The sequence below is a fragment of the Salvelinus alpinus genome, chromosome 6 (assembly GCF_045679555.1).
Source record: "Salvelinus alpinus chromosome 6, SLU_Salpinus.1, whole genome shotgun sequence".
Classification (NCBI taxonomy): Eukaryota; Metazoa; Chordata; class Actinopteri; order Salmoniformes; family Salmonidae; genus Salvelinus; species Salvelinus alpinus.
The window spans coordinates 62,212,959-62,240,726 of record NC_092091.1 but is presented as its reverse complement, the minus strand read 5'-3'; the positions used below and the strand labels follow the sequence as shown (position 1 = coordinate 62,240,726).

The window sequence follows — 27,768 nt, the reverse complement described above, 5'->3', positions numbered from 1 at the left end:
CTCCCCCATGTGACTTACTTGTTGTGTGGATGTACAAACGTGTGTGTAACTGATACACTAACTAACACACACACACACATGTTAATGTTTTTAAATATATGTAAATTGTCTGTAATGTCTTTTTTGTTATGTGTCGGACCACAGTAAGACTAACGTTCGCCATTGGTGTCGGCTAATGGGGATCCTAATAAAATAAAATAAAATCCTCTTCATGACAACTACAGTATCTTTCAAGCTGAGAGCAGACTTGTTTAGAAAGAACAGTGTGTCCGTAAGAATAGAGTAGAAAAGAGTATGACTTTATTCCATCTTCACCTCAGTAAGGTAAATATTCAACTGTCCTTGTTTTAGCCTAGATTTACTGTCTCTCTAAAAACAGTTCACACAAACCCATTTCAAATGACAAGTTAACAAAGGGTTAATGAGAGGCATGTGGTTAATTACCCTCCTAAACAGTCTGTAGAGCCATCCAGTCAGTAATCTCAAGTACAGGTGCACATTCGTTCATGTTTAATATTTTACCCCAGTCATCACAAGACCTTATTAAGCCTTCAGGCCATTGACATGGTGACATACGGCAGTATAAATACAGTGTGCCTTGCTTTGCTTGGCTACTCAAACTTCTTGCTCCGGCCAAACACTATCAGAGTACCTCCCTGACGATTTCTAAAACGCAAACATATTCTAACCATTCTGATTGGTCGCAGAAACCGATGGGTCAGGACAGAGCCAGAACACACATTGGGTAAAGCTACGTTTTGAAAATTCGTCATTGGCTTTGATACCGATTGGTTAGAAATGATCCAATCGCCGATGACTTTGTTTTGTAAAACACCCCTCACTTTGATGTCACCACAAACGACTTCAATGATGGCCGTCTCAGACTGAAGTACGTAGCGAATGATAGAGCAGCGGAATAATTCAGTTTGATTCGTCAGGCAATGACTTGTGTGGCTGGGGAAGTCAATTATTGAGTGGCAATGTTTGCTACAACCATGGGAGATGCATAACAATAATACACATAACAGATATGGAAGATGATAGAGGGGAGGATGAAAAATATCTGATTAAGGAGAACTCATACCTACTACCCAGTGCCATGGGAGGGCAATAGGGGAAAGGGACACAGTAAAGGGTTGTTTTTGGACCTCTTCCCCAATGAAAGCATGACCTCGGGGTCATGTCATCTCAGCAGACCTGGCTTGTTATAAAGGTGTTATAAAAAGAGGGTGTATTTTGATCACCTATTTTTAGTACATAAAGGAACAGGTACAACCTGAGTGTGTGTGTGTGTGGGGGGGGGGGATAAAGGTGTTATAAAAAAGAGGGACATATTTATTATGAATAGAACATAGGCAAAACCAAATTCAGAGGGGGAATATAGTGTTACTCTTCAGTAACATGACAGTGTTTTGGCTATGCAAGCACACCAAACAAGTCTATCATGTGAGAATGTGAGTTTACCCAGATGCTCAACTGAGGGACTTGGTAATCCCCCCCAAAACTCCAGGACATTTCACATGATAACTATAATATTTCAGCTAAATAATAGTTTCCAGATATCTCCTGTGTACATCTTAAGACCCAATGCTATGATTGCTCCCTGTTGTGGACACTCCTATGTCTGATAAGGTAACTCAGGAATGAGAAGCTCTTGTAACACAGCTTACACTTGAAGGGCCTCTCCTTGATGTGAATGGTCTGGTGCTTCTTCACGTAGGTCGCCTTTGCAAAGCACTTCCCACACGTGGGGCAGGAGTATGGCTTGTCTTCGTCTGTGCTAATGCTTGGCATCCCACGTTGTGACCCAATGACACCAGAGGAGGTAGAAGCAGGAGTCTTTGAGCTTCCTCCTTGACCTCTAGCCATTGTTTGGGTGTTGTTGGGATTGTGTGCTGTGTTATAGGCTAGATACCTCTTGTGGTGAACACCCATCCTGACCCTGTCTGTATTGGTGGGGTAACTATGAGGTAGCTGAGGAAGGCTAGACACAGGTCCAGACCCAGGACTGCTATGAACCCAGTCACCAGGCATTAGACAAGACCCTGAAGGTGAAGACAGACTTGCTGCTAGACTATCACCAGGGGGATCTCCCACCACTCTCTGTGAAGGCTGCAGCCCAGGGTGACCTGCTCTGTTCATCATGGATACTGTGGTGTTTGTATCATAGGAACAGGAGGGTCTATCTCTATCAGCCCCAGGCCCTACTTCATCCCTGCACTGAGACTGTGAAGAGAAGGGTCTGGGCTGCGGACTGGATCCCTGACTGGAGCCTCTGTCTCTCTGATGACCACCAGGACTGTTGTTCAGTCCACCTGTCCACTGGGTGTGTTCTGTGTGTTGGTGGAGTCTCGGTCCCTCGCGATTCCGTCCCCGTTCCGACTCGGGAAGGAAGAGCGACGGCTCCTGATTCAGGGTCCTGATCAAGAGCCAGGGCTTGTGACCAGCCACCTCAGAGGCCCAGTCTCTCCTGCCAGCAACACCAGATATTAGCAGGTCTTCATGGACTCCAGACTGTAAACACAAATTGTACAGAAGAGCATTTAAAAGTTTATGAAAGAAACTCTTTGCTGTACACACAAAAACATGACATGATAATTATCAAATGTTAACCACAGTTAAGTCTGTCTCGAACACTGATTCAAGTACCTAACAGTATGGAGCCAAAAACGGTCTATATGCGTTGATTCAAGAATGAAGTATAATGTTTTGGTTCGACTGATAAGGGAAACTCAGTCCCTGCAATAATACAAAAATAACCAAGTCTGTCAGCACAGAGTCAATTTTGTATTTAATTTAAACAAAATGGTCATACATTCAACTTTGAAGTACAGTACTTTTATTGCACAAAACGATATGTGACAAGAGGAATAACTTTTCTCACTATGATAACACTTGACTTTTTCTGTAAATCTGTTACCCTCGCTTTGATAAAATTAATTTTAGAATACGTTGGAAAAGGTTCACCATTATCTTGCACACATCTTCACTACATCATGTCAAGTAAACACATGAAGGCACTATCATTTCCTCATAAAACACCAGCATCAAACAACAGGTCAGGGTTGCCACTTTTCAATAGTGAATCATTTTTACAGACACCATCACACCAACCACCATATCATCTACTCTTCCACATCATACTCATTATTTACTCAATTCACCTAGATTACATATCACTATAATCTATACATGGGCCGTGTGCATTTTCTGCTGGTGTATCCTGAGGTACACTACATGACCAAAAGTATGTGGACACCTGCTCGTCAAACATCTCATTCCGGAATCATGGGCATTAATATGGAGTTGATCCCCTCCTTGCTGCTATAACAGTCTCCACTCTTCTGGGAAGGCTTTCCACTAGATGTTGGAACATTTCTGCGGGGACTTGCTTCCATTCAGCCACAAGAGCATTAGTGAGGTCGGGCACTCATGTTGGGCGATTAGGCCTGGCTTGCAGTCGGCGTTCCAATTCATCCCAAACGTGTTAGATGGGGTTGAGGTCAGGGCTTTGTGCGGGCCAGTCAAGTTCTTCCATACCGATCTTGACAAACCATTTCTGTATGGACCTCGCTTTGTGCATTGTCCAGCTGAAACAGGAAAGGGCCCCAAACTGTTGCCACAAAGTCTAGAATGTCATTGCTGCAGCGTTACAATTTCCCTTCACTGAAAGTAAGGGCCTAGCCCGAACAATGAAAAACAGCCCCAGACTATTATTCCTCCTCCATCTAACTTTACAGTTGGCACTATGCATTGGGGCAGGTAGTGTTCTCCAGGCATCTGCCAAACCCAGATTCGTCGTCGGACTGCCAGATGGTAAAGTGTGATTCATCACTCCAGAGAACACGTTTCCAGTGCACCAGAGTCCAATGGCTACGAGCTTTACACAACTCCAGCAGACACTTGGCATTGCGTATGGTGATCTTAGGCTTGTGTGCGGCTGCTCGGCCATGGAAACCCATTTCATGAAGCTCCCGAAGAACAGTTCTTGTGCTGACGTTGCTTCCAGAGGATGTTTGGAACTCGGTAGGGAGTGTTGCAACTGACGACAGATTAATTTTACGCGCTGCGCGCTTTCAGCACTTGGCAGCCCCGTTCTGTGAGCTTATATGGCCCACTACTTCACGGCTGATCCGTTGTTGCTACTAGAAGTTTCCACATCACAATAAGAGCACTTACAGTTGACCGGGGCAGCTCTAGCTGGGCAGAAATTTGACGATTTGACTTGTTGGAAAGGTGTCATCTTATGACGGTGCCATGTTGAAAGTCACTGAGCTCTTCCGTAAGGCCATTCTACTGACAATGTTTGTCTATGGAGATTGCATGGCTGTGTGCTCGATTTTATACACCTGTCATAACGGGTGTGGCTGAAATAGCCTAATCCACTAATTTGAAAGTGTGTCCACATACTTTTGTATGTATAGTGTAGCTCCTCTGAAAACCTGCAGTGCCTACAAGCGAACGGCCTCTCTCTCGTGTGGACCTTCAGGTGCATTTTCAGCTGGTCGTGCTAATGGGAAAACCTTTCCTCACACTGGGGCAGCCTAAGGGTTTCTCCTGTGTGGACTCCCATTTGCCTCTTCAGGTTGGACGAGTGTGAAATACTGCCCTGGCACAGTTGGCAGCCTAACCAGGGAGTGAATATGCTGTCGCAGGGTTCATGTTCCAGTTGATAGATCCTGTAGAAGGCAGGCTGAAGGCAGCATCTGTTAGGGGGTTAACCTGAGGCACCATCAGTCTCTGAATCACAACTATAGGAGCAAGACGGAGCATCGCTAGCCGAGTCTGTGTCTGTTCTCTCCAGCCGAATACAGACACCTCCCCGTCCCCGCAGACAAAATCTATGCCTCGCTCTGGTCTGTTTTTTGTGTTTGACTGTCTGTTTCTGGTTAACAGTGTTGTTCCCCAGCCCAGAGTTGACGACGGTGTCCCATCCACTGACCTCCACTATGTCGCCTCTGGTCCTGGCCTGCTCAGTGATGATATCCCCTGGGCCCTTAGCTGCACCCGTCTGGTTCTGGGAATTCAAGATGGCTGCCCAGTCTCCTCTGTTAGCCTCCAGCCAACCATCTACAGGAAGAGGTTAGAAAATAGACTAAAAACATGGAAGATAATGCTACATAAATGTTTTTATAACATACATTATAATGTGTGTTTTTGTATGTAAACATAAGTTGTATTGATTTCATTTTATGAATGAAGAAAAAATTATAGCCAGGTGCATCACTATTCCCATTGAAGATCTATTACTGTATGTAGGCTATATGTATTTCTCCATTACCTTGCTCCCCCATCTTTAGTCCACTCAGCAGATCAATGCTCTCTGGTCCGTCTTCTATTGTCTCCTCTTTGACCAGCAGCAGATCAGGCTTCCCATCCTCCATGTCTACTGACTGTAAGAGATACAGAGTGAGAGGATGTTGGATCAAGAAATCTGATATGAGCACCCTGCTATGGAGCATCTTCTGATTGGGCAATGAGGGATTGCTATAAGTACTATGCGAACTTGTTAGTTGATTTGATACTATGCAAATAACTTGATTACTTGACACTTAATGTTATGGTCATTCAAAGGCATGGTCCCACACTTAAGACAAAATTAATCAAAACCTGGGGCCATATCCATAAAGCGCCTCATAGTAAGAGTGCTGATCAAGGATCAGGTCCCCATATGTCTAAATCGGTCTTATTCATTATTATCTAAAGGGGTTAAACTGATCCTAGATCAGCACTCCTACTCTGAGAGGCTTTGTGGATACGGGCCCTGACCTAATATCATTCAGACAGTAGTTCACAGTGGACTCACCTCAGTGAGACTGTGTGTGGTCCTGTGTTGCTCAGCTGGTTCCTCTGTGGTTTCAGGAGGAGGTGTAGTCTGGTTGTCCTCCATGACCATGGTCCCCTCAGGGTTCCCCAGACCCTCCTCCTTCACCAGAAGCACCTCTGGACCCTCCTCCTCCTGGAAGAGACAGGTGATACAGATTACACAGACATACACTCCCTCAGGTACGTACACACAGATAATAAACACACTGTCAACATGGAGTGTTTGCCCATCCCCACTATGTTTGAGTCCCATACTGTAGTTACAGAATTACTTTGATGTTAAACCCATCATGGTGGACATAAATATGTGGGTAAAAATGAGTCATCATCAGGCAAACCTGACTAAACTATTTTGACGTGTACAGTAGGTTTGTTAGTGTGTAGGTATATTTATTTATATTTAAGTGTATATTGGTTATAAAGCGCTGTCAGGTGTATGCAGAATAGGGGGAGATCAGATGTGATGTATACTAAAGAGAGTCTCAATGAAAGTCTTAGAATGAAAAGTCCCATTTTGTGTTTATTAAACATAAACAAGTGTTAAATACACCATGTGAAAACCACACAAACACGTCTCTCTGCGTGCCTGGCAGACATCTCAGCTTGGATGTCAGCCCACGACCTCAAGTTTAACCTCGACAAGACGGAGCTGCTTATCTTCCCGGGGAAGGCCTGCACGCTCCAAGACCTCTCCATCACGGTTGACAACTCCACAGCGTCCCCCACTCAGAGTGCAGAGAATATCAAAGCAATGGCTCACTCCTTCAGGTTCATGCTCTGACAAGTGTGACCATTCCTCACACAGGAAGCTCCTCAGGTCCTAATCCAGGCTATTTTCATCTCCCTGTTTACACGACTGCAACTCTCTGTTGGCTGGGCTCCCTGCTTGTGCCATCAAACCCCTGCAACTTATCTAGAACACTGCAATTTCCCAAGTTCTCCCATGTCTCCTCGCTCCTCAGCACACTCTACTGGCTTCCAGTCGAAGCTCACATCCACTACAAGACCATGGTGCTTGCCTACAGAGCAGCAAGGGGAACTGTCCCTCCCTACCTTCAGGCTATGCTCAAACTCTACACCCCAAATCGAGCACTCCGCCACCTCTGGTCTCTTGGCCGTCCCACTAAACATGTCAAGCAGATCAAGAGATACAGTGCCTTCAGAAAGTATTCATACCCCTCGACTTATTCCACATTTTGTTGTATTACAGCCCACATTCAAAATTGTTTAAATAGATTTTGTCTCGCACATCTTCACATAATGACAGAGTGAAAACATGTTTTTAGACATTTTTGCAAATTTATTGAAAATGAAATATCTCATTTACATAGCTGTAATTGCTGCCAAAGGTGATTATAACATGTATTGACTCAGGGGTGTGAATACCTGAGTCTTTCTGGGTAAGTCTCTAAGAGCTTTCCACACCTGGATTTTTATTTTCAAAATTCTTCCAAGCTCTGTCAAATTGGGTGTTGATCATTGCTAGAAAAACATTTCCAGGTCTTGTCTTAGATTTTCAAGTAGATTTAAGTCAAAACTACAGTAACTCGGCCACTGAGGAACATTCACTGTCATCTTCTTCGTAAGCAACTCCAGTGTAGATTTGGCCTTGTGTTTTAGGTTCTTGCCCTGATGAAAGGTGAATTCTTCTCCCGGTGGTTGGTGGAAAGCAGACTGAACCAGGTTTTCCTTTAGGATTTTGCCTGTGCTAAGCTCCATTCCATTTTTTTTAATCCTGAAAAACTCCCCAGTCCTTAATGATTACAAGCATACCCATAACATGAAGCAGCCACCACTATGCTTGAAAATATGGAGAGTGGTACTCTGTAATGTGTTATATTAGATTTGCATTAAACATAACACTTTGTATTCCGGACAAAAAGTTAATTGCTATACCACATTTTTTTGCAAGATTACTTTAGTGCCTTGTTGCAAACAGGATGCATGATTTTGAATATTTTCCTTCTTTTCACTCTGTCAATTAGGTTAGTATTGTGGAGTATCTACAATGTTGTTGATACATCCTCAGTTTTCCATCACTGTCATTAAACTCTAACTGTTTTAAAGTCACCATTGGCCTCATGGTGAAATCCCTGAGTGGTTTCCTTCCTTTCCGGCAACGGAGTTAGGAAGGCCGTCTATCTTTGTAGTGACTGGGTGTATTGATACACCATCCAAAGTGTAATTAATAAAGTCACCATGCTCAAGGGGATATTCAATGTCTGCTTTTTGTTTTTACCCATCTACCAATAGGTGCCTTTCTTTGCAAGGTATTGGAAAACCTCCCTGGTCTTTGTGGTTGAATCGGTATTTGAAATTCACTGCTCACCTGAGAGACCTTACAATTATCAGTATCTGTGGGATAGATGAGGTAGTTATTTAGAAAATAATGTTAAACACTATCATTGCACACAGAGTGAGTCCATGCAACTTATGTGACTTCAGCAACACAAAATGTACTCCTGAACTTATTTAGACTTGCCATAACAAAGGAGTTAAATACTTATTGGCTCAAGACATTCAGCTCTGATGCAATTCTGATCGGAGTAGTAGTTTGATATTGTGATGTGTGTGATTTCTTTTACTTGTCCATTTGGACACCTTAAATCTATATTCCTCTTGTGCGACAATTTTTGACTATTTATTTTACTTTATTTCCCAGACGAGGACAAGCGTGAAAAAGCAACTGCCCCTAAAAAGCAACTAATCCCTTTGAAAACAGCCTGTGTGGTATCGATATGAGTCAGAAACATTTATTCTAGTGTCAAAATTGACTACTAAGTAGGATAGTTTTGGTCCCGAGTGGCGCAGTGGTATAAGACACTGCATGAGGCGTCACTGCAGTACCTGGTTCGAATCCAGGCTGCATCACATCCGGCTGTGATTGGGAGTCCCATTGAGCGGTGCACAATTTGCCCAGCGTCGTATGGGTTTGGCTGGGATAGGCCATTATTGTAAATAAGAATTTGTTCTTAACTGACTTGCCTAGTTAAATAAAGGTTACATTCATCTCTTCTAAAACAGAGTTTAGAAGCTCATCTTAAAAATTTATTGATATGTTATATTTTTTTGCTTTTTGGTCTTAATTTAAGGTTAGGGTTAGGCAAAAGTTTAGCATTGTGGTAAAGGTTAGGTTTAAAATCACATTTTAATAAAAGATACATTTTAAAAATAGGCTGGGTTTCTGACTTTGTGGCTGTGGTAACTAGTGACAACCTAGAATTAGCTTGACTCCGAGTTAATAGCCTGGTGACAGACTGCTTCATCAACAATGGTAAATGTGTGATATGTGAAAAGAAATGGTAAATGTGTGATATGTGAAAAGATGTATAAAAAAAATACCCGGTTTGATGAGCTAGTAGGTTAATTACTCAGCCAAGCAGATATAAGTAGTAGATCATTTTGGTTGTGAAGTGCATTATCAAACGTGTTCTCCTTTCTTCTCCTTTCTTTATAACAAAATGCAATTAACCCCGTGGCTGTCTATTGTATAACGCTGTCACAGGCTCTCCCAGTCAACACCACCTCATGATATGAGGAAGTAAATTGTTTATAAGGATTGCCTGCTGCAGTTGTTTGAGAGATGTCCAGTTTGCAGCCGAACAGCCAACATAGAGAAGACCAGCAAGGGGACCCTCAACATCACGCAGACATGCACTCGCTGTGAGCATTCCTATAAATGGAACAGGGAGGACACTTGAATCAGGTTGGTCAAATTTGACCTGGTCAAAACAGTTATCAATTTTTTTCCCCCAATTCAACATCATAACCTAGCCTGGTGGAACCAGCCTGATCGCTGCGTTTACCATTCTATTTCACTTCACATATCATGATATCTGAAGTGAAATAGAAAGGCATACTCAGCGATCAGGTTGGTTCCACCACGCTAATCATAACTACCATTGATAATGTAATCAGTGCTCTGTGTGCGTTTGTATCAATGGAGGCTGCTGAGTGGAGGACGACTCATAATGGCACGAATGGAAAGTTTGATGTATTTGATACCATTCAACTTATTCCAGTCCAGCTGTTACCATGAGCCCATCCCGCCAATTAAGGTGCCACCAACCTGATCTACAATGGCAAAGACCTCACCTCCAGCCTCACCTCGTTTGCGCAACAACGATTGTCGATAAGTAGACCAGAATTAGGTAGGTTTAGTCTGACCTGTTAAAACTTCAACACAGTATGTTTGTCAGATATCACCAATCCTAACTGCCATTGGTAATAGAACAGTGACTGTGTATATGTTGACAGATGCATCTATGGAGCCAGCACTTGGAGACTTGCAAGGTGATGTGATGGAGTCCTGACCGACAGACAGGCTCGAGTCTCTGAATGGAGAGACCTGGCACTCGGCATAAACATGTTACTAGATAACTTTTCCTTGCATTGTCTTTTTTTTTTTATTGAATTAAATGGTATCACTCAATACGGGGAGGGAGAAACTGTTTATTCTGCACCAGGATCAGGGAACTCCTGTTTTATACGGGACACAACACAGGAAGGTATGACCACTGATATGTTTGCTAAGGCAGCCCCATTACCGCCAGACAAAATGCAGATAGGCAGAGTATCTGTATCGGCTGGGAATGACAATGAAAGGTCAAAGGTTCACATTGTTATATTAGCAGAACACTGCTTCTATGGTATTATGTAAAGTGTTGTTTATTCTACATGGACCTGTTACTACATTTGAAAGTTATCAAAATACTTAGTTTAGAATATTTACATAAATTTAGCAATCACATTCTTGTCGTTTTTACACTGTAGGCTACTGACCTATTCAAAGCTTCCTCCGGCATCTCACCATACATCTAGCATCTGCCTGTAGTTATTGTACTCAACAAGCAGAAGGTTTGTTTGTTGTGACTGAGTGGGGGGGGGGGGGGGGGGGCTGCTGCAGGCAAGGTTCTGACATATGGGTGTGTCTTGGTGGTGGCAAGGACAAACACGAGAGAGGTGAGGTATTTTTCCTTTATTCATGTATTTAATCTGATACTGTTATAGCGCCGGCAAAACTGTTTATGTATGTAAGCACTTCAGAGTTATACCAAGCTAATAAGTCACTCGTAAGATAAGGAGGTTGTAAGAGTGTGCTTAACTGTATTTTCTTTTACTTTATAGTTCTCACGAAAGGTGATAATTCTGAGTATCTACAGAATAAAGCCGCCAGTTAAAATCAAAAAACGGTTGTGCTCGTGGTTACTAGAGGGAGCTACACCCACATTAAACCACACCCCCACACCCCAAGCCAACTCAAGTATGGCTTCTGTCATGGCCGACAGCATTTCTTGAGGAGCAAGTTCAGAAACGACGCCAAATTAGCAGCTGCAATTCCCCCTGAATGTTGAGCCCTGATTTACTACGACTTTGATATGTGGTTCTCACCCAGCCATCTTAAGATGAATGCACTGATTGTAAGTCGCTCTGGATAAGAGCATCTGCTAAATTACTAAAATGTAAATGTAATGTCTCAACTCAAACTCTGCACAAACTTGATAAACTCCATTTATTTTCTTACTAAAAAGTATCTTGGGGTAAAAAATTAAGTAGTTGAACGGAAGTAATGAAACAGGCATTTGTGAACATCATATAGCAGAGTACAAAAATAATATGTAACAGTCTTTTTAGGCTTATACACTGTGTACAAAACATTAGGAATACTCATTATTTCCTTGACAGACTGACCAGGTGACTCCAGGTGAAAGCTATGACCACTTATTGAAGTCACTTGTTAAATCCACACCAATCAGTGTAGATGAAGGGGAGGAGACAGGTCAAATAAGGATTTTTAAGCATTGAGACATGGATTGTGTAGGTGTGCCATTGAGGGTTAATGGGAAAGACGAATTGAGGCTGTTCTGAGGGCAAAAGGGGGTGCAACTTAATATTAGAAAGGTGTTCCTAATGTTTTATACACTTAGTGTATATGCCTTATGTATCACAATGTCTGGATGCAATATTCTACCCAGGAATAGTCGACACTGAAATCTGTTACTCTCGTTATTCCAAATGCATCTGTAGATCTTAAAAAAAGAAAAAGTATCTTCTTTATGCAGGGTTTGATCTAAACGTCAGAAGCTATCGAGTGGAATGATTATTTTCTATGTTATAGAGTAGAATGTGTTTTCTGCTGGTGTATCTTGAGGTAGCTCCTTTCTGAGAACCTCTTCCCACAGTGCGTACAGGCGAACGGTCTTTCTCCCTTGTGGACCTTCAGGTGCATCTTCAGGTTGCCAGCCAGGGAGAACCTCTTCTCACACTGGGGGCAGCTGAAGGGTTTCTCCCCTGTGTGGACCCTCTGGTGCCTCTTCAGGTCACCAGACTGGGAGAACCTCTTCTCACACTGGTTACAGCTGAAGGGTTTCACCCCTGTGTGGACCCTCTGGTGGATCTCCATCTTCTGGGGGCAGCTGAAGCCTTTGTTGCAGAACATGCAGAGGAACCCCTTCTCTTGACTATTGTCTGATGTTGGTCCCCCTCCCCACGCCCTTTGGTCCTTTGAGTTCAATACCTGATCGAAAAGGACACAACCGTGTGAATCGGAAGGTGCCATTGATGTGGACACTGGGTCGCGATCCCTGAAAGAGTGTAAAGGGGAGTTGGTGGCAACAATATGATTTGTCTCTAAGATTCCCCTGTAATCTAAGAAATCTCTGCCTTGTGAGAGTTGTTCTAAGTCAGTCTCGTCTACATTCCATGTCAGAGGAGCGTCGCCCTCCACTTTCACAGTTACATCATCTATCAATGTAACCTCTCCTTTCTTATCTTGGCACCCTTCAGAGTAAACACTACCACTGTACCGGTTCCAGTCCCCTCTAGACAGAGCAGTCTGTCTCTCTAAACCCATGGGCATGTTGCCACGGTCCATCTCTGTAGTGTAAGAACAAGACGGATCATCACCGCCAGAGTGTAATGCGTCACCATCATCACGGGAATAAACCATCCTCTGGCTCTGGTGAAATACCGGTAAATACTCTGAGCCAGGAGCAGGAGGACAGCCCAGTTTCCCCAGTCTGTCTGGGTCTGATCTGTGATCAGATCCTGTTGGTAATAGCCTGTGTGTTACAGTTAAAGTCTCGGCGTCCCTCTCTGACTTGAGGATGGTGTTCGGCGCTCCACTGACCTCCGTGACGCTACGTCCGGTCCTGGGCTGGGGTGAGCTGGCGGTGGTGAGGTCCACCGTGGCTTCAGGTGGTGCCACAGTAGCCACTGCTCTAGTTTGGGTGTCTCCGCTGTGCCGTGGGTCCTCTCCTTCAGTCCTCTCCTGCTTGACCAGAGACGATCCTTCAGGACCTGCAGCCTCTGGATCTGCAGACTGACACAAAAGAGGAGGTTATTACAGGTACATAATTTGAATAGGATAACAATGTCATAGGGAAGTCTCACAAGCTCCCCTATGGCAGATAAATTAGGATGTACATGTAAGCAAATTGGGATATGTATATGTGGGATATGTTCCGGGATTCATCTGATAGCATTCAGGAGTTTGACACATTAGGCACGAGCTTCATCTATAAGTGCATAGACGAAGTCGTCCACAGTGACCATACAAACGTATCCAAACCTAAAAAAAACATTGATTACATGCAATATCTGCACTGGGATAAAGGCTAGAGCTACTTCTTACATGGAATGGGACACAGACATGGACACATACAAGAAAGCACGCTACGAGCTTGGATGAGACATTAAACATGTAAAAGGACAATATAGGAGGAAGGTGGAATCCTATTCCACCGGCTCTGATGTTCGTCGTATGTGGCAGGGCTTGCAGATGATAACGGATTACAAAGGGAAACCCAGCTGGGAGACGCCCAGTGATGCAGAACTTCTAAACGAGCTAAATACCTTTTATGCTCGCTTCAAGGAATACAACACTGAGTCTTGTGTGAAAGCCCCAGTTGTTCCGGATGACTGTAATCTCGCTCTTTGTGACTGATGTGAGTAAATATTTTAAACAGGTCAACACTCGCAAGGCCTCCGGGCCAAATGGAATCTTCTCAAAGCATGCACAGACCAGCTTGCAAGTGCCTTCTGACATTTTCATTCCCAGTCTGTAATCCCAACATGTTTCAAGCTGACCACCATTGTCTCTGTTCTCAAGAACTCCAAAGTTACCTGCCTAAATGACTATCGCCCAGTAGCACTCACACCTGTAATTATGAATTGCTTTAAAAGGCTGGCCATGCCACAAACACCATCATCCCAGACCACCTGGACCCACTCCAATTCGCATACTGCCCCAACAGATCCACAGATGACACAATCTCAATGGCACTTCACACTGACCTCTCCCACCTGAACAAGAGGGGAAATAAGTATCTGAGAATGCGGTTCATGAACACCGAGCTGTAGTCTAACACCATAGTCCCCTCCAAGCTAATCCCAAAGCTGGGGACACTGGGACTAGAGGCCTTCATGGGTCCAAAAAGTTGGACCCATTCTGAATTGGACCTGGGGCTTTTCCAACCTTGACCGGATATGCATAATTTATTTTTTAATATATAGAGGCCCGTTCCGAACTAATAGCTGCCATAGGTTTTTTATCATGCAATAGGATTTTGTAGTGGCTACCTGTCTTGCATCAAACCGGGAGAAGCTAGTTAAGATAGCTTTGCCCCACACAGAGAAACTATGACTGTAACCTATTGCCGTTTTGATGACTTATGTTTGGTCAACAACAAGTCACATGCGCCACTTTCGTGAAAAGCAAAGAGCAGATGCATAGATTTCTCTACCGCAGCAGTCTCGTTCGGATCCTTCCGGACAAGTCAGTTAAAATTAAACATACCCGAGACAATTTCAGATCCGACCCAGACCAGTGACATTATTTAGAATTCTGGATCCGGAACCGCTCGGGTATTCAGGTACAGGTGGATCCGTGAAGACCTCTACCGGGAACTGGACACTTTCCTCTGCAACTGGATCCTGGCCTTCCTGACGGGCCGGTACCATGTGGTGAGGGTAGGCAACAACACCTCTGCCACGCTGACCCTCAACAAGGGGCTTCTCATAGGTGTGTGCTTAGTCCCCTCCTGTACTCCCTGTTCACGACTCCAACACCATCATCAAGTTTGCTGACGACACGGTGCTAGGACAACAAAATCTCCCTCAATGTCAGTAAAACCAAGGAACTGATAATGGACTACAGGAGAAAGAGGGTAGAGCATGCCCCCCCACCCACCGACGGGCCATAGTGGAGCGGGTCGAGAGCTTCAAATTCCTTGGCGTCCACATCACTAACGGCTTAACATGGTCCATACACACCCACACAGATGTGAAGAGGGCACCATAGCACATCTTCCCCGTCAGGAGGCTTAAAAGATTTGGCATGGGCCCTCGGATTCTAAAAAAGTTCTACAGCTGCACCATTGAGAGCATCTTGACTGGCTGCATCACCGCTTGGCATGGCAAATGCACTGCCCTCAACCGGAAAGGGCTACAGAGGGTGGTGCGGAGAGCCCAGTCAATCACTTGGGCCGTGCTCCCTTCCATCCAGGACCTCTATATCAGGCGGTGCCAGAAGGCCCGAAAAATTGCCAAAGCCTCCAGCCACCCAAGCCAAAGTCTGTAAACGGTACCAGAGCGTCGACTCTCGGACCAACAGGCTCCGAGATACTGTAGCTTCTACCCCCAAGCCACAATACTGCTAAATAGCCATAAGAGTGCTAAATAGTTCATTAATTGGTTACCGGACTATCTGCACTGACCCTTACACGTGGTCTGCCACTGCGAGGACGATCAGTTGTCCATCCTGTCTCCCTGTAGCGCTGTCTTAGGCGTTTCAAGGTACAGACATTGCAATTTATTGCCCTGGCCACATGTGCAGTCCTCATGCCTCCATGCAGCTTGCCTAAGGCACGTTCACGCAGATGAGCAGGGACCCTGGGCATCTTTCTTTTGGTGTTTTTTTACAATAAAGATCTGTGAAGTTATTTGGATATTTACAAATTATCTTTGAAAGACAGGGTCCTGAAAAAGGGACGTTTCTTTTTTTGTTTAGCTCCATTTTAGTATATTTTATTCCTCGTGTTACTATTTTCATGGTTAAGTCTACACCCGTTGTATTCGGCGCATGTGACAAATAAAATGTTATTTGATTTTAATAGCTGAGTGGACCATTTCTGAAATAAAATGGGCCACATTTGATGTACTGTAATTTCTAATGTTACACTATGACACTGACCTCTATCACGATAACATGCTGGGTTGAGGTTCCACTCCCCTCATCTATAGCTATGGGTTGGTCATCTCTCCACGCATTGGGTCCCACTGGCTTCACAATACTCCTGTGGCCTACAGTGAGATGTCCTTCACCTGAGTGATTGGGGGAAAAGAGGTGGTTGGGTTAGGTACTGTCAATGCTCAACGCTATATTGTACACTATTGACACTGTTTACAATTGGCAAGGACGCAAGGTAACACTTCTCATAACTTTTTGATATACTATTTATTGATTGATTGATTGATTATGTTCCATGCATCACGTTGTTTTTATTGAATATGACAATAAGTAATTCAGTAAATCAGAATCTGGTTAGAATATGATACTGGCAGTGCCCGAAATCTGGCTTGCCTACTACTTAAACTGCATACTAATCATACTATATATTATTTAGAAAGTACTGTTTAGTAAAAACGTATGCCCTAAACAACAAGTACACTAGGCTCATCCATACTGACAATGCTTCATCTAATGCGCAATTGCGCTGTTCTGCGCAATTCGTTCATTTTGGTAGCACAACCCATACTTGAATATCAGCTATTTTTTACTACTATTCAGTGATGTAAAGTACTTAAGTCGTTTTTGGGGGTATTTGTACTTTACAATTTATATTTTTTTACAACTTTATACTTTTACTTCACTACATTTCTAAAGAAAAGTATGTACGTTTTACTCCATACATTTTCCCCTGACACCCAAAAGTACTCGTAACATTTTGAATGCTTAGCAGGATAGGAAAATGATCTAATTCACACAATTATCAAGAGAACATCGCTGGTCATCCCTACTGCCTCTGATCTGGCAGACTCACTAAATACATGCTTAGCTTGTAAATTATGTCTGAGGGTTGCGGCATGCCCCTGGCTATCCATACATTTTTAAAGAAAACAAGAAAATGGTACCGTCTGGTTTGCTGAATATAAGGAATTTGAAATTATTTCTACTTTTACTTTTGATACTTAAGTATATTTAAAACCAAATACTTTTACTCAAGTAGGATTTTACTGGGTGACTCACTTCAGTCATTTTCTATTAAGGTATCTTTACTTTTACTCAAGTATGACAATTGGGTACTTTTTTTTCCACCTCTGCTACTATTTATAGGTGACGCGACAAACAATGGACGCTATGTGAGAATTCTATACTGAACAAAAATATAAAAAAACGCAACATGCAACAATTTCAAAGATTTTACTGATTTACAGTTCATATAAGGAAATCAGTAAATTGAAATAAATTCATTCGGCTCTAATCTATGGATTAGAGCCGAATCTGCTCTGCAGAGGCTGTATTGTGCAATCCAGGAATTTTGTGATTGATGGTTTTATTTCAAATGTGTCCCATCTATCTTGCTGTGCAGGTGGCTAGCAGGAAGCTCACTGTCTCAGCCTGGGCTAATTATAGGCTGGAAACGGTGCAGTTTATCCTCCCATCACTATAATAACTCATCAAGACCAACACATAACATTACAATGTAACCCAACTATGTTTTCTATCTTCTTTATTCTCCAGGACATATGTATATAACCTGTTACCAATGCTGCTACTGTTCGTCATGTTTGCACTGTTACTGTACACTTGACCATTTAAGTCACCCTTGCTGCACTGTGTACCATATTAATGCACCTACATACCGATATTTGATGAGAGAGTGAGATGCCCACATTGGTGTGTGTGCATGTGTGGGGAGGGGGCTCTATTTTTCTGGTCTTAATGTTCTGACAAAAAAACTCCAATCTGCTAGTGTGATGTCTCAACTTCCTGATGTCTTTGAGAAGGTGGCAATTAGGCTACACATGCAGATATTACAGTAATGGCACAGGAAGTGTTATAGGCAGTATTGCGAACTGCAGTATTCCAAGTTCATTTTTTAACTATTACTTTGCCCACAAGAGACAGAGATCCGCTTGACTGTTTTAAAATTAGTTTGGTGTGTCTAGCTTAAAAGGTGTAAATAAAATCCCATTGAAGTGAATGGAATGTTGCAATTCACTAATTATCTGGTATTTCTTTATGAAATTGTTACAACCTCCCAGTTCTTCATAAAACAAATATACACTGTGTCTACAAAACATTAAGAACACCTTCATAATATTGAGTTGCGCACCCCCTTGCCCTCAGAACAGTCTCAATTCGTAGGGGCATGGACTCTACAAGGTGTCGAGAGCATTCAACAGGGATGCTGGCCCATGTTGACTCCAATGCTTCCTATAGTTGTGTCAAGTTGGCTGGTTGTCCTTTGGGTGGTGGACCATTCTTGAAACACATGGGAAACTGCTGTGTGTGAAAACCCCTGCTGCATTGCAGTTCTTGGCACAAACTGGTGCGCTTGGCACCTACTACCATACCCCATTCAAAGGCACTTCAATCTTTTGTCTTGCCCATTCACCCTCTGAATGGCACACATACACAATCCATGTCTCAACTGTCTCAAGCCTTAAAAATTATTTTTGAACCCATCTCCTCCCCTTCATCTACACTGATTGAAGTGGATTTAACAAGTGACATCAATAACGGGTCATAGCTCTCACCTGGATTAAACAAATACAGCATGTTAAGCCCATTTATTTAAAGGTGGTCATATTAACATACACCGAGTGTACAAAACATTACGAACACTATGCGCTTTCCATGACAGACAATGTCACACACCAGCTAATCCAAGAAGTTAACAATATGACCCCCTTACTTTAAATAAACGGGCTTAACATGCTGTATTTACCTAATTTGCATTGTAGTATAAAAGTTGCATTCGAACTTCCTAAATTGTTAAACTCAGTTTTGCATAAGGAATTAAGATTTGTTAATAACATGACCACCCTACCTTAAATTATTGATTATACGTTACTGTAATTATGCATCCCATACTGCCTCATTTGGATATTAAGTCGACCTTAGCATAATATTGAAGTTTAACCTCATACTTTTTACTTTAATTTGAATTAACTCTACATCAGCCATGAAAATGGCATAACAATATGACAACACGATCTTGGGATATTGGACAAAACGTGTTGAAATTAATAATCCAGACAGGTGATTTGGTGCCATTATTGAATAGGGCAAAGGTGTCAAACTCATTCCACGGAGTGCCGAGTGTCTGCGGGTTTTTCGCTACTCCCTTGTAATTCATTGACTAATTAAGGTCACTAATTAGTAAGGAATTCCCCACACCTGGTTGTCTAGGCCTTAATTGAAACCCCTGGACTAGGAATTTACCTTTTTCGATCACTTGGAAAATACGACATTTTAGCAATGATAACTCCTATCCTCATGAAATAAAGTGTTCTGTGTTCCTGAGAAGCTTCTCTATAACATGGAATACAAAGTTTAACACCAGAAACAGTTTCATTTTGACCTCTAACAACCTACTATTTAGAACGCAATAATGGGTATTCGGAAAAATGGCCATCGTGTCTCTGTGCAATAATGTTTTCTTTATTTTACCAAGCAGGTAAATTTAAGGTAAAATAAATAAAATATTACAAGATAGCTTAATAATCTGGGTAACTATTGTATACTATCCAAAAACTGACTAAGACCCAATTCTGGGTAACACATCTGAACACATGCCCAGAAAATAACCGAACAGGCACCTCAGCCTTCACCAAAAAGTACCTCTTGCCATTCCTCTGTATCGGTCGAGGATCTTGACACTACTGGGACGAATGGCAAGGACGCGCTCTCGTATTGTCCTCTCTGCGCGCTCCCGTGCCACCTTCAGTTCCAGTAGCTGTAGTTTCCTGCGCAATCCCCTATTGTCTTTCTGGCTTTGAGACATTTCCAAACGAAACACTGCATAGTCGTCGTCTACGAGTTTACAGATCTCTGCCACGGCTGCATTCGCTAGCACCTCCATAATCGAGGCTATTTGAGTGTGAAAAACCATATCGTTAGCCATTGTTTACTAGTATCGTTAGATGTTTTCTAGGTAACGCTAGCTAGCTGCTATCAACCAAGTCCTGTCTCCAACGCGAATTAAAGACTACCCGAGTTAAGTACGTGTTGTTTTGCAGTTAAAATGAATCGCATTGAGTTTCAGGGTGTTAATAAATGTCTAAAAAACAAAAAGGCTAACGTGGAAATTGTTCTCGATCTCTACTCACTTCCGCTTATTACTTACATTTGTATTGACGCAACCAACTGAAAGGTGCATACATCGCCACCTACTGTACTGGAGTGTGAGACCGCTCTCCAATTATTCTCTTCACTAAACCTGAGCTGTGTTCGAATACTCATACTAACCGTATTATTGGTGACGTGAATTGAGTATATAGTATGCTTATTGGTAATAGTGTGGATATAGTTTCTATGCCAAAAGTTCTTGGATGACATACTAAATTCGACAAAATACGAAGTGGACACTTTTCCCGTGCTTTTAGGGCCCATAATGCAATTTTTCCGAAAATAGGCGTGGCTCACATCGTTTTCAGATTTGAAGAAAATGGCGAAAAATACAAGTTGAGCAATGTAATGACTTTTCAAATAGGTTACGTTACAGGTTATGTTGGCTGACAGTTTGTTAGCTACACTATCCTTACACACCGCATAGAATTACAGTAACCGGTATGTTAGCTAGGTACCTAACGTTAGTTGGCTACTAATACATCAAATTTGCCAGGCAGTAATATTAACTATCTGCTATCTAACTAACTACCCAACGTTTATTGACTTGATTATTCACATCATTCTTAGCTAAATGGTAACGTAAACTCGTACATCGCCTTGGTCCGTACAATTGCCCTTATTTTAGCGCCCCAAAAACCTAATACTTCCAGATCAACTGTAATGTTAATACCATTGTAAAGCACAATTTCTCCCCTTTCCAACAGAATCAATTACATGACCTAAACACTGCCCGTTTCTGCATAATTCAAGCAGGCAATGAGCCCCATCGGGTCTTTTTAAAAATGGCGGGTGGGGAAGCGAAACTAATGCGTGATAGTGAGAAGGAGAGATGTTGTGTGGGGAAATTGCTTTTTTTCACTCGATCTGTCTAACTTATCGCCTCTAAAATGTAAATAAAACACTATAAAGAGTTTATATAATGTGTCATTACATACCTATTTGAAGGTTTGTGTCGAATTTGAATCTGGTTTTTAGGGCGGTGCTAAAGTGATCTTAGAAGTAAACAGCGGCTTTGAGAATGATGATCGCATGCAATGATGACGCAAAAAATTACTAGGTATCCCCCCTTACCCCCGTCACTGTCCATTTCTTGTTTTCAAACGATGAGAGAAGTGCTACACCTGGTGGAGAGAGATTGTAAGACAGAAATAGTTGCTTTATTTGTGCTGTACGTTACGACATGACACGTCACGATGTAACGTAGGGTCCGTTTTTTCAACTTTTCTCCAATACTATAGAGCCATTACCATGTCGATAAACGCTTGAATAGAAACCTAGTTCACACCCCCGATTTTGAAGTCAACACAGTTGCTACAGTCCCATTAGTTTTCTTTGTAGCCTTGTTTGATTGTTGCGTTTGCGCACATTTGTACGGAATGGGGTGAGTTTACGTTATATTCGTTTCAATCGACATTGTTCATTCTGGCTATCTACTCCGATTTCGAGCAGAATAACTGATGACGTCGGCAGAAAAAACAATGAAAACAGCCTAACTAGCTCTGCTAGGGCGAGTAAAATGGTCAGAGTGAGGTGTTCTCTGTCTCATTTGTGTCTGGAAGTAGCTAGCCAACATTAGCTAGTTAACTTGGGTGCTTGACTACTGTTGAACGCTCGGATCAACACTACTCCTCGGCCAGATCATGCTCCGAATTTATGATTTGACAACACTCTGGATTTACGAACGCCCTGACCGCACTCTGGCACTCCAGATTGAATTTACAAACACAACTCGAAATCATAAAATGTTTAGTTAGTAATTTGTTATGCTAACAAGCTAGCAAGAGGTTGCATAGCAACAGCATCAACTTCCGGTAGACAGGCAAAGCTCTAGTAAGCTCAACTGAAACGATACGATAGTTTACAGTATACTAAAATTAACAAATATCATACAGTATGTAGTATATAGTCATTAAGTATGTAGTATAGAGTATTTTAGTATGGATATTCGAACACAGATCTGGATTAATTTTTTGTAAAAAATAAACTTTGACCCCTTTTCTTCTCAATTTCATGGTATCCAATTGGTAGTTACAGTCTTGTCTCATCGCTGCAACTCCAGTACGGACTCGGGAGAGGCGAAGGTCGAGAGCCGTGCGTCCTCCGAAACACAACCCAGCCAAGCCTCACTGCTTCTTGACACAATGCTCGCTTAACCTGGAAGCCAGCCGCACCAATGTGTCGGACCTGGCCCGCCACAGGAGTCGCTAGTTCGCGATAGGACTAGAACATCCCTGCCGGCCAACCCTTTACCTAACCCGGACGACGCTGGGCCAATTGTGCGCCGCCCCATGGGTCTCCCGGTCGCGGCCGGCTGCGACAGAGCCTGGACTCGAACCAGGATCTCTAGTGGTCCAGCTAGCAATGCAGTGCCTTAGACCACTGCGCCACTCGGGAGGCCCGTCCCGTACAGATTTCTTTGTAAAAATGTCTCCCCTTACTACTTTTCATCCCATTGCCTCTGCCAGCAATGTAACCCATTTTCCCTAATCAATATTTACATTTCTCCTCTAATTAACTGCACCTGTATATCCACAATATTATTTTTCACTGCTTTCTTTGCTATTATATCTACTATATAATTTTAATTAACTCCTGTATGAGTAGGAATCCAACAAAACTGAACAACAGCGTCAATACTTCTACAAATGAATCCTCTCGTTCTGATTTTCCAGATCTTAAACTACACAAAACTGATGCAGAGTCCAAACATATTACTACTCTTCTTGGTTGCACCTCCTCTATCCATTGCAATCCAACAATCACAACCATTTCCGTTGAACATACAGATAAATTACTTTATTTTCTTCAATCAGGCTAAGATCAACATATGGTCTTGTATAAAGCCACGGTGGCACATGTCCTATTGCCACAGATGGCCATATAACAAAGGTCCCCGTGTCTATATTCATCAACCCCATTCTGAATCGCTGGGGCTCCCTCTTTTGATATTGTTCATATTCCCAGCAGTCTTCCAATACTGCCAGCGTAGTATCTACAGGCTCTTAAGGATTTTCACCTAAAATGAGATACCCAAATCTAACTGCATGTAGCTCAGGACCTGAAGCAAGGATTTGCATATTCTTGATACCATTTGAAAGGAAACACTTTGAAGTTTGTGGAAACTTTAAATTAATGTAGGAGAATATAACACATCTGGTAAAAAAAAAAAAAGTTTTTTGTTTGTACCATCATCTTTGAAATGCAAGAGAAAAGCCGTCATGTATTATTCCAGCCCAGGAGTAATTTAGATTTTGGCCACTAGATGTCAGCAGTGTATGCAAAGCTTTAGACTGATCCAATGAACCATTGCATGTATTCAACATTTTGTTTCAAGACTGCCCAAATGTGCCTAATTGGTTTATTAATACATTTAAGTTCATGACTGTGCACTCTCCTCAAACAATAGCATGATATTATTTTACTGTAATAGCTACTGTAAATAGGACAGTGCAGTTAGCTTAAATTCTTGTTAATCTTTCTGCCAATATCAGATATGTCTATGTCCTGAGAAATGTTCTTGTTACTTACAACCTCATGCTAATCACATTAGCCTACATTAGCTCAACCTCTACAGGACCCACCGATCCTGTAGAGGTTAACTTGTCTAAGGGATAGTGGTATTTCTCAATAATCTACTTGTAAAGCCTCAACTGGTGTAGTTTTAAAAGGAACCATCATACATACTGTGTGCCCTCGCTTGCATCAAAGTTCAACAGCAATGTAATAGCCACTGAACCATATACAACGCACCCATAGTTAATAGACAATCTGATCAAAGTATGATAAATATTCACTAAAGATTAGCGTCAGCGCAACGACTGGAAGCCTATGGGTATCTACTAGCATGCTAGCGGATACAGATACCCATAGACCTCCAGTCATTGCGCTAAAGCTAATTTGCATTGGCTCGCAAAACAACCTCTATCTTCCTTCATACTGAACAGAGACATAGAAATGGTATCCACAAGTTGCTCTGATGCTGAGGAAGTAGATAAAGCGCTTCATAGCTAAAACCCTGAAGTATCCCTTTATCCTTAAAGTTAAACCACCCAAAAATTATCTTTTGGTATTAGTTTTATTAGTCCATTGTTGACATAGTCCCAAAATATTTTGCTTGTCAGCAATCAAAATTATCTAGTTTTGTAACTTTCAAAATACAGAAATCATCCATGTATGATGCATTTTGCAAAGGCAAGAATCTCTGGATTAACTATCCAATGTTAGCTAAATGTTCTTTAAATGGACAATTCTGTGAACTGTCTGTTGCAAGTTTTAAACTGACACAATACCTGTTAGCAATGGTATCAGCTAGAGATTATGTGCAGGAGCTTGCAGGGATTTGTAGTTTTGCATGATGTCTACTTTGATGCTAATTAGAATTTTAGAATCAGCGCAAATAGAGCCGATTATTTTGATAAAAGTAACCTTGTCTGAAAGAAATGTACATGGTTATCATGCCAGGGTAAGCCTACACTGGAAGCCCTTCATTTAAGTGTTTCTAAAATCCCCTACGGGAAAAATGGTGGAAAAACAATTGCAACCATTTCCCTGTTTGACCGCTAGGTTTTATGGGTATTATGACACCTCCACTTTGGGGCTCTATAGTCTCAAGGCTTAAAAATCCTTATTTAACCTGTCTCCTCCCCATCATCTACAGTGATTGAAGTGGATTTAACAAGCCCATCAATAAGGGATAATAGCTTGCACCTGGTCAGTATCATTGAACGAACAGGTGTTCCCAATGTTTTGTACACTCAAGTGTGCATGGTCTGTGTGCTTTTTCTGCTGATGTATCCAAATGTATCTCCTCTCTGAGAACCTCTTCCCGCATGCGTACAGGTGAGTAGTCTCTCTCCTGTGTGGACCTTCAGGTGCATCTTCAGCTGGTACTGGCGGGAGAACCACTTCTCAAACTGGGGGCAGCTGTAGAAATGCGCCATGTAGACCCTTTGGTGCCTCGTCAGGGTGCCTGCCTCAAATCCAATTAAATTGTATTTGTCAAGTGTCGAATACAAAAGGTGTAGACCTTACAGTGAAACGCTTAACCAACAATGCTGTTAAGAAAAATAAAAGTTTAGAAAATATTTACTAAATAAACTTACGTTACAGCCTTATTCTAAAAATGATTACAGATATTTTTCACACAATACCCCATAATGAGAAAGCAAAAACGGGTTTTTATATCACATTTACATAAGTATTCATAACCCTTTACTCAGTACTTTGTTTAAAGCACCTTTGGTAGCGATTACAGCATCGACTCGTCTTGGGTATGACACTACAAGCTTGGCACACCTGTATTTGGCGATTTTCTCCCATTCTTCTCTGCAGATTGTCTCAAGCTTTGTCCGGTTGGATGGGCAGCGTTGCTGCACAGCTATTTTCGGGTCTTTCCAGAGATGTTAGATTGGGTTCAAATCCGGGCTCTGGCTGGGACACTCAAGGACATTCAGAGACTTGTCCCGAAGCCACTCCAGTGTTGTCTTGGCTGTGTGCTTAGAGTCCTTGTCCTGTTGGAAGGTGAACTGTCACCCCCAGTCTGAGGTCCTGAGTGCTCTGAAGCAGGTTTTCATCAAGGATCGCTCTGCACTTTGCTCTGTTCATCTTTGCCTCGATCCTGACTAATCTCCCATGCCCTGCCGCTAAAAAACATGCCCACAACATGATGCTGCCCCCAACATGCTTCACCGTAGGGATGGTGCCAGATTTCCTCCAGAGGTGACGCTTGGCATTCAGGCCAAAGAGTTCAATCTTGGTTTCATCAGGCCAGAGTCCTTTAGGTGCCTTTTGGCAAATTCCAAGCAGGCTATCATGTGCCTTTTACTGAGGAGTGGCTTCCGTCTGACCACTCTACCATAAAGGCCTGATTGGTAAAGTGCTGCAGAGATGGTTGCCCTTCTGGAAGGTACTCCCATCTCCAAAGTGGAACTCTGGAAGGTACTCCCATCTCCAAAGTGGAACTCTGGATGGTCACTCTGTCAGAGTGACCATCGGGTTCTTGGTCCCCTCCATGACCAAGGCCCTTCTCCCCCGATTGCTCTGGCCGGGCACCCAGCTCTAGGAAGTGTCTTGGTGGTTCCAAAATTCTTCCATTTAAGAATGATGGAGGCCACTGTGTTCTTGGGGACATTCAATGCTGCAGACATTTTGGTACCCTTCCCCAGATCTGTAACGTCACAATTCTGTCTCGGAGCTCAACGGACAATTCCTTCAACCTCATGGCTTGGTTTTTGCTCTGACATGCACTGTCAACTGTGGGACCTTATATAAACAGATGTGTGCCTTTCCAAATCATGTCCAATCAACTGAATTTACCACAGGTGGACTCCAATCAAGTTGTAGAAACTTCTCAAGGATGATCAATGGAAACAGGAGCTCAATTTCGAGTGTCATAGCAAAGGGTCTGAATACTTATGTAAATAAGGTATCTTTTTAATTTTTAATTTAATCAATTTTAGAATAAAGCTGTAATGTAACAAAATGTGGAAAAAGGGGTCTGAATACTTTACGAAGGCACCATATACATGACTGGGAATACAGATATGCATCTGTTGGTCACAGATACCTTTAAAAAAAGTAGGGGCGTGTGGATGAGAACCAGTATCTGCTGTGACCACCATTTGCATCATGCAGCGAGACATCTCCTTTGCATAGAATTGATCAGGCTGTTGATTGTGGCCTGTGGAATGTTGTCCCACTCCTCTTCAATGGCTGTGCGAAGTTGCTGGATATTGTCAGGAACTGAGTACTTATGTAAATACGGTATCCGTTTTTTATTTGTAATAAATTAGCAAACATTTCTAAACCTGTTTTCGCTTAGTCATTATGGGGAATTGTGTGTGGATTGAGATTGCTTTTTAAAAATGATCAATTTTAGAATAAGGCTGTAACGTAACAACATGTAGAAAAAGGGAAGAGGTCTGAATACTTTCCAAATGTACACTGTACGTACGGTCACTGTGGGGATGCAGTCATCGATCAAGCTGCTCCAAGGAGTTGGATAGTTTTGACTTCCCAACAGCTGCGGCTCACTTTCATCAGGCCAAGATCCGCCGCAAACGCACGTACAATTAGTCTAGGAGCAAATTGTGTTCGTCAGGTTCGATCCTAGCAGTTCTGCTTCCGCCCTAAGCAAGATCAACATATGCCTTCCCTGTGTCATGTATAGTATAAAGATTCGTAATGGATTGAGACTACAGTAGAGTAATGTGTATCATGCGCAATTGGTGCATTTCAGTTTAGCTTTTTCAGTAGCACTTCGAAAGGAAACATCGTTGCCAACTATACCCATCGGAGAGTTACAATGTTGCAATCACTAGGCACACAACTACCTATAGTAGGAAACAGAGTTGTTATCAATAAGCCACATATCACACGACACGAGTCATGACCATAGTTAAAAATGAAAATAAAACAAACATCCAGTAGAACTGTTTTGTTATTTATTAATTAAATATTCATACAAATAGCTATAAGTCAAGATTATTTGCAAATTATATTATACAAATATTCTATTTTGCAGTTTTATTACTGTGTATGCGACTTGTTCTTCTAAAAAAATTTCTTTAAAAAAAATGATATTC

The 27,768-nt window shown here is 42.4% G+C and overlaps 1 protein-coding gene across 2 annotated transcripts; it reads right to left on the bottom strand.

Annotated features, from left to right (window-relative positions):
- Window positions 1–283: 283 nt before the first annotated feature.
- On the bottom strand, window positions 284–20,272 carry LOC139577667 (uncharacterized). Of its 2 annotated transcripts, none has more exons than XM_071404826.1 (7): window positions 20,181–20,272; window positions 16,019–16,149; window positions 12,956–13,147; window positions 5,807–5,959; window positions 5,282–5,393; window positions 4,943–5,070; window positions 284–2,514 (listed from the first exon to the last, which is right to left on the bottom strand). In XM_071404826.1, the coding sequence occupies exons 1-7, from the start codon at window positions 20,215–20,217 to the stop codon at window positions 1,591–1,593; spliced, it is 1,677 nt and encodes a 558-aa protein (XP_071260927.1). In that variant the 5' UTR covers window positions 20,218–20,272; the 3' UTR covers window positions 284–1,590. The 2 variants fall into 2 exon arrangements, with proteins under 2 accessions (XP_071260927.1, XP_071260926.1); XM_071404825.1 differs by lacking the exon at window positions 20,181–20,272 and adding an exon at window positions 19,676–20,174.
- Between the last annotated feature and the right edge of the window lie 7,496 nt (window positions 20,273–27,768).

Excerpts from the sequence above, each read along its gene's own strand:
- LOC139577667 (XM_071404825.1), bottom strand. The coding sequence starts at position 19,958 with ATGGCTAACGATATGGTTTTTCACACTCAAATAGCCTCGATTATGGAG. Across the intron at positions 16,150-19,675 it reads ATACAGAGGAATGGCAAGAG|GTGAAGGACATCTCACTGTA; the intron begins GTACTTTTTGGT and ends CCAATCACTCAG. Across the intron at positions 5,394-5,806 it reads CCACACACAGTCTCACTGAG|TCAGTAGACATGGAGGATGG; the intron begins GTGAGTCCACTG and ends TATCTCTTACAG.